Source organism: Anoplophora glabripennis, unplaced genomic scaffold (genome assembly GCF_000390285.2).
Source record: "Anoplophora glabripennis isolate ALB-LARVAE unplaced genomic scaffold, Agla_2.0 scaffold261, whole genome shotgun sequence".
In the NCBI taxonomy this organism is placed as follows: Eukaryota; Metazoa; Arthropoda; class Insecta; order Coleoptera; family Cerambycidae; genus Anoplophora; species Anoplophora glabripennis.
In genome coordinates this window covers 216,688-224,742 of record NW_019417113.1, presented here as the reverse complement: position 1 = coordinate 224,742, position 8,055 = coordinate 216,688, and the positions used below count along the sequence as shown (strand labels likewise).

The window sequence follows — 8,055 nt, the reverse complement described above, 5'->3', positions numbered from 1 at the left end:
TCGAGATTTTTCAATTTTTCAATTGGCAATTTTGACATGATATTTTGGTCACCCTGTATAACGCAGGCCAGTTTTTGGAGCATGATTCGGAAGAGTCATCCTTACTAAACATCTGATAAAAAAATGGGCTTAGTAGCTATTAGTATAACCTGTCAGTATCAGAAAATGTAAGCAGCCAATATCGACTAGAAAAATCTTTCAAGTGAGATATCTCAAAAACTGTGAATATTTGAATAGAACTATTCTACACAAAGTACCCTTTATTTTTTATGTAGAATCCGAAAAAATATAAAAAATGAGTGTTTCCATTTAAAGAAACAAAGTTGGTGTCTGTCCAGGAAAAGTGGAACACACTGTATAGTTGAATATATTTTTAATTTTTACATTCCGAGAAATGTGGCAACACAGTAAAAAGAAAAATCCATATATTCCTCATTTTAACATAGATATTGGACTTTCCCGCACTAGTGGGACACGCTGTATATATTTTTAAATGTCTAGAAACAATCTATAGGTTTGTATAATAGTGTAATGAATATATTCGAAATCTCTTAGAGGTTGTTAATTAATAATTCATTATTGATATTGTTTGCCGCAGCGCTAATTCGTGACGTCATTTAGTGCGACCTAGAATCGAGAAGATTAATCATAGGGGCAGGAAGGAAGCATAAGCATAAAAAGTAACTAGAGACAGCCAAATTCACTTCATTTCGAGGCCTCCGCATGTGGATTTTCAGAAACAGTACACATCCATAAAAGTAGAGATGAGAAACTTTACGAAACTGAAAAGTAATTTGAAACAAAAAGTCATCGCTAAGTTCTGAAAACAAAAACAGATTCATTTTAGAAACGGTACTATTTATTGAAGTGCGTGATATACAGGGTGTCCCAAAATATGTGGGCAAGAGTACAATAGCACTGTTATTTTTCGAGATGCAAACAGAAAATGTTCAAAAAGGTGGGAAGATGCATGAAGCTTAGTGGTTAAGAAGTTAGTTCTTTAAAATGTAACACCTCATTTATTTCCATACACTGATGATGCAAATAGGTTTACATTTCGCTGCAGCGTTGCCAAATTGTTTAGAAAGTTCCCTGAACATTGTGAAAAACATAGTCTCTTAGAATTTAGAATAATTTTTGAATGGTGGTAGCTAGAACTAGAATATTTGACAGAGTAGAAGAAGAAGAGACATTCATTAATTTATACAGGATGTTTTCCGTAGATATGCCAACTTTACAAATTTTAAAATATTATTATTTCGGATTTTTTAAACAAACATCTTTTTCATCAGTTCTTATAAAAAAGTGAAATATGTTCAAAATTAGCGAAAATAACTATAAACCTACTTTAATAAAAGTGAACAAAAAGGTTAAGGATGTTCAGTTTGAAAAATTAGGGGAAATATCGATTGAGACAACTGATTTCATGATGAGAATTTTAGAAAAATGTTATTTTAAAGTATAGGTAGTATAATTTTTTTTTTGTAATATTGTTACTGTCAAATTATGAATATTTAGAGAAAATTAAACTCACCTTTTTCAGTATTCTGTTGTTTTTCGTTTTCACGTGTTTGGGAACAGATACGTAAGTCCCACTGACGCGTTGTAAGTATTTTTCCATCCCATTGTATCTTTTTCTATCATCCATGCTCGTCGCTTCCATAATTTACCTAAAATAAGATTATTACGGTTACAAGTTCTGTATATTACAGAAACGCATCGAGAGGATTAAAAAATACTCGATACTTAATGTAAATAGGTACCTATAACAGATAAGGTAGCAGATTACATATTAATCATTTTCATTTGCGAAAATATTCATTATTATTTCTTAATCAGATAAATAAATATAGCGTCATAGTACGTACAAATGTACCTAGTTTATAAAATTATGCGTTACGTTAAGAGTAAAATATTTTATAAAGAATATTTGCCCCCCGAAACGTTTTATAGCAGTTTTCAAAAAAGATACTGCAGCTGTAACGGCAAAATACGCTTACGTGAACGAAACCGAGGCGAAAAATAAGAAACCAGGTTAATGGAAAACATCCTTCTGACAAAAATCTCGTAAATATTGCATTTTCTGGTATCGGGAATGATCTAATTCGAGCCGACGATACGGATATACTCCTGTTTCCGCAGCGCCTCGGTAATGATCGAGTCGTATGCAGAATTGCATTTACCCGAAAATGGAGCAAGGTTAACGCGGAAAAGCCGGCTGGAGGTTCCATATTCAGAGGCGATGTCGGTTGCTTCGAAGACACATGCTTCGGTTCCCACGATGATTCATTGATTAGATAAGACTTCCTATCTGATGGGAAAATGATTAAAACTGCTCTGAGAAAAATGTAGGGTCAATCCGAGGCCAAATACGGACTTCCCGAACTCGATTCAGTAAGATTGAAGTTCCCAAAAAGTAACTAGTTAGTTATAAAAGTAAAACTTAAATGTCTACATATATTTTAGACACCGGTGTAGTTTATTGTCTAAAACGTATAATTAATAATTTTTTTGTGAAAAAAATTAGGACCAAAAAAGGCAGATTTGAAATAAATATGCCCGATTTATTAATAGAAAACTTATTGAGAACCGCTGACTGGCGTTTATAATAATAACTAGGCTTAGTGCGGCGCGGAGTTTAACAGGACCGTAGTCAGATTACGAATGAAAATATTAATATATGTATTTACAGAAAATATGTCGCAACATAGTACTATTACCAAAGAGCAAGGCTAAGTGGAGGATGAAATACCTATATAAATTTAAATGACACCACTTACCCGATAAACTTTAGTGTTTCAGTTCAAGGCTTCCGTGGCATATTGGAAGGAGCTAAAACATATTACTACGTGCTTTTCTAAGTTTTCTTAAGTGAAACGGCGACGCGACGTTTATCACTTAATATTAACTTGTGTAGGGAAAATGACCGTTCAACGTCTACTGTTGACAACATGGTTGACAATGGACAGTACGAGAAATTATTGAGGCATGAACTATATATTTATTAATATATTTGCTGGTAACTCACGATATGTACCAGATAAAACTTTATATATGTTTTCCAAAATGGTGTATCCTTAATTTTTTTCCAACACTCTTTGCATTTTTTCTTTTATCGTACTGCTGAGTGGGCGTATATTATTCGCATCATATATATTTTTTTGTACATCATCCATTGTATCAAATTGTTGATTTAGGGATTCCAATTTACGGAATTACGGAACTCGAGGTTCTCTAGTTTGATTAATGGAATATTGCTTGAAAGAAAGGCGTTTCATAGAAAAATACAGAGTCTGGACGAGGCATGGCTCTTCAAATGTCTTGTCACTTTAGTTTTGTAACAAGAATTTATGTGTTTACAAACAGTACAACACATGTATTTCCTTTAACAGACGTAAAAAAGAACTACGCGACACCAACTACTACAAGGTTCCGTAAATAACTGAATAGTTCAAAATGCGAGTCAGCTGTGAAGGCCACCGACCCCTGCGATGGCTCTGTTAGACTCTGCACATGCACTAAGCCTATTTATAACTAGTATATATCAACTATACAGTGTTGCTGAATACGAGCAAATGAGCTAAATAACTAGGAATATTTTCTACGATAAGTGAGAATCTTTGAAATATCTTCATGAAAATGTTTATTCCCCCTCCTGCCCTTGTGTTTCCTATTATCATCAATAAATAAACATGTTTCTGACTAAATACTAAACTTTTACTGACCGATGTTCACCTAAACTTATGCTTTACTCAATACAAAACGTTGTAGACTATATAAAATTTAGTTGAGTTTGGCGTGAAAAACTACAAGATAGTGATAGTCAATATAATTTAAATAATGTAATAAAATAGTTTGCGTAACAGGTTCATTAAATAAAATATTAAATAAAAGTATCAAGCTTATGAGTAGGGCTGTCAGAGAGAGCCGCAATTCAATGGCGTGCCAAGCGGGTCAACCGAGACAAGCACGAGTAGCTGCCTCAAAATGCTTTTCACGTTCAAGTCACTGTTGTCTTTGTTATCGTGCGGATGTTGCGTAATTATTTCCAATCCGTTGGTGTTTATGATGGTGTATTTGTAGACAATTTAATTTGTTGCTTTTTAATAAATAATGCGTACGCCTATGTCCCGCGGCTCAGTTCTGACAGCCTTACTTATGAGTCATTCAAAAATGTGGCATTCTATATGTCATGCACGGTAAACAAGTCATCACTGCTTAATAAATAAAGAATAATGTCGGGTGTTATTCTATTTTCAAAAATCACTTACATCCCTAATTTTTTTCAAAAATTAATAATAACTTGAAAACGGTCTTATTTTGGCCCATAGTACCTGATATGAAAATAGTATAGAATATTTGCAATAAAATTAAAAAATGCATAAATATACATAGTGTTCCATTTGAAATAACAGAGTTGATGATGACTTCCGGTATAACCGGAATTCCGGTGCGATGAAGTTGACACTATTTTCATTGAATAGATCTTTTTGTATATAAATTTTCTGATTTCAATTCTGACTACTTTTTGAGATAATCCTACTGGGCTCTCTTCGTGATACACCCTGTATATATCAAGTCAGGTACTGGATAAAGGGTACCTAAGTAAAATAGTTGTAAGTTGTTTAGTGTTAATTAGTAACTACAATTAAGCTGTCTTTAAATATTGTAAATTTTGTGTCAAAAAATAAATGGATTTTGAAGAAAATACGGCAAATGAAATTAATTTTATTACACCATCAAGTGTTATAGAAGCCGCAAAAATGGTAACTTTAGATCTGTTATCCCAGAAATCACGAAAGCAATATGATATAAATATATATATTGTTACAGTTATTTGTTTGGTTTTAAATATTGAATTTATTTTTAGTTTTTTATTTTAATTTATGTGTTTAATGTATTGAGTGTTGTGTTTTTGCTTTTGTTTTATTTCTGTAATTATTATTTAGATTTTTCTGTACATTGTTAAATACAACTTTCTCTTCTTTCTTACCTCGTATATCTAATTATTATTATTTTTTTAATTTTGTGTTAATTTGTAAATTTTTGATTTTAATTTTGTACTACATTATAATTGTGTGTGTCGAAATATGGGTATAATTGTTTTATATTATAAATTCCTTTTATCTTGTTACTGTCTATGTATTTGAGTTCATAGCTGTTCATCCCGTTTGCTGTATTTATCATGTACGGTCCGTCATAAGGCAACATTAGCTTTGCACATCGGCTTTCACGTCTGTTCGGAACTCTGAGTGTTCTTACAATCACTAAGTCTCCTTTTTGAAATTGTTTTGAATTTTTCTTCGTCTTGGTCAGTCTTTTTTCGTAACGTTCTGCTGCTCGTAATAGTCTCTCATTCACTTTTTGTATCAGTTGGTCATATTCTGTCTTGGTTGATGTTATCCATGGTCTGTCTGGTAATATGTTTTTGAATGTTGTGAGAGGTATTTGTTCCGTCACATTGTTTGGTGTCTCGTTCAAGTATCGTTCAACGTCTGATATGTAGTCTTCCCATTGTGGTTGGTCGTGATGTACCAATATGCGTAAGTATTTTGCCACTTCTTTCACATACCGCTCGGCCGGATTTGCCTGTGGGTGTCGGATACTAGTATATCGAGGTCTTGTCTTTATCCGTCTGAAGTAATTTGTCATCCGTATGTTTCTGAAGTAAGTTGCGTTGTCTAGTATGATGTTTTCACAAGGTCCTTCTTCTTGTCGGTATCGGTCTAGTAAATTTACCACTGTCTTCGTATTCGTCTTGTTACATGGGTATATTCTAACATATTTTGAAAACACATCTACTACCAAGAATATGTGTTTGTTACCTCTGTAACTAGGTATTAAATTACTAATGAAATCAATGGCAATTACTTGTCTTGGTCTTTCTGTACGTATTGATTTTGGTTGTCCTGTATAGTGTACGTTTTTGTCTTTGGCTACTTGGCAAATATGGCATGTCTGTATTATGTTTTTGGTTATCTGTCTGTCATGTTTGCTGTAATAATTTTCTCGGAATAGTCTCCATGTTTTGTCTAACCCAACATGTCCATAGTCTTTATGTAAATTTTCTATTATCTGTTTCGTCAAATCCGTCGTAATGGCATATAGTTCTTCCTCTTTTATCCGTTTTATGAAACAGTTATTTTGGAACTTTAATTTTGCCTTTTCTTCGTTTGTCAGTTTTCGTTGGTCTTCTTGTATGGCTGTCATAGAAAATATTCCGTCGTTGTCTCTCATTAAATTTATTCCTACTTTAATCTGTCTAGGTTCGTCTACTTGTCTACTGTCCATTCGTGTCAAAGCATCTGCAAGTATATTTTGTTTTCCAGGTATGTATTGTATGTCAAAGTCATATTCTGTAAGTAACAGTGCCCATCTGTGGATGCGATTATTACCAAATTTGTTGCTTAGTATTGAAGTCAAAGCTTGATTGTCTGTCTGTACTGTAAATTTGTTGCCTAATAGATAAAATCTCATTTTTGTTATTGTGAAGATTATACTCGCTAGTTCTATTTCTGATACACTATAGTTTCGTTCGTGTTTTTTCGTCACCCTTGATGTGAAAGCTATTGGTACCTCGTCGTTGTCTTGTCTCTGTAATAGTACACCTGCAAGTCTTTGTATCGATGCGTCTGTCCGTATAATAAAAGGTTTGTTATAGTCCGGGTGATAAATTTTTAAATTTTCCAAAATTAAATTTTTGATATTGTCAAAAGCTTTTTGTTGTCGTTCTGTCCATGTCCAATTAACATTTTTCCTTAGTAATTCAATTAAAGGTAGTTCAAAGTTTGTCAAGTCTGGTATAAGTCTTTTAAAATAATTAATCATTCCCAAAAATCCCCGTAATGTCTTTAAATTTTGTGGTCTTTTGTATTGTCGTATCGTCTGTATACGTTCTTCGTCCATTTGTATCCCTGTTTGATTTATTTGATAGCCTAAATATGTGACTTTTTCTTTGTAGAATTGACATTTCTCAATATTTAGTTTCAGTCCGTTTTTATCTAGTTCTTCGAGTACAATGTCTAAATGTCGTCTGTGATTTTCAATGTTGTCAGAGTAAATTAAAATATCATCTATATAATGTAATACAAATTTATCATATTTGTTCAATATGTTATGCAATGCCCTTACAAGCGCGGAACAAGAACTCTGCAAGCCAAACGGTGTGACTTTAAACTGAAATATTTCCCCATCTACTATGAAACCTGTGTATTTCCTTGATTCTTCTGCCAAAGGAATTAACCAAAAACTATGCTTAAGGTCTAATTTTGAAAAGATTTTTGCATTTGTAATTCTACCTAATATCGCATCTACCATTAATGGTGCCTCATACTGTGGAATCGTGTACTTATTTATAGTCCTAGCATCTAAACAAATTCTTATATCACCACTTTTCTTGGTCACTATCACAAGAGGATTTACATAAGGTGTATTACTTCTTTCTATTATTTCATCTTTTAGTAGTTTTCCAATTTCATTCCTTACTTTGTCTTTATGCATATATGGAATAGGATATGTTTTTGCTCTAAAATTATCTATATCTCTTACCTCTAACTTATGAACATAGCTTTCTGCCACTCTCATTTCATTTGACACTAAACCTTCATACTTCTTAAACATTTCTCTCACTTCCCTATCATAATTATTATCAACATTTAATTTTATTTCATTTATATTAAATACCTCATTATTCACCTCATCATCATAATAATAATCATCACCTTCTTCACATAAATTCATCTCTTTAACATTCATTACTTTTTCATCAACTACCTTACATTCTATGCTTTCACCTATGTTCATAATTTCTTGTTTGTTTTCTTTAAAATCTATCCATATCTCATTTATACATAATTTTCTTAATTTATAATCTATTTTAGCATTATATTTATTTAGATAATCGGAACCTAGGATAATGTCCATTGTCATATCTGGAACTACTAAAAATTGAAACATTAATTTACTCTTTCCAAATTCTAGTGTGATATTTAGCATTTTGTTCACCTGGTACATTTTCTTTTTATTAGGACCAATTAATATTATTTTATTTATTTT

At 32.4% G+C, this 8,055-nt stretch overlaps 1 protein-coding gene across 2 annotated transcripts in view; it reads right to left on the bottom strand.

The window, feature by feature from the left end:
- LOC108907051 (cyclic GMP-AMP synthase) overlaps positions 1–8,055 on the bottom strand; it is a 56,965-nt gene that overhangs the window by 11,972 nt on the left and 36,938 nt on the right. The window contains exon 3 of one of the 2 annotated variants that reach the window (XM_018710567.2): positions 1,535–1,670. In XM_018710567.2, the coding sequence (XP_018566083.1) occupies positions 1,535–1,663 (129 nt within the window). In that variant the 5' untranslated portion in view covers positions 1,664–1,670. Of the gene's footprint in view, positions 1–1,534; positions 1,711–8,055 lie in introns of those variants that run through there. The other variant, XM_018710568.1, reaches the window with a different exon arrangement.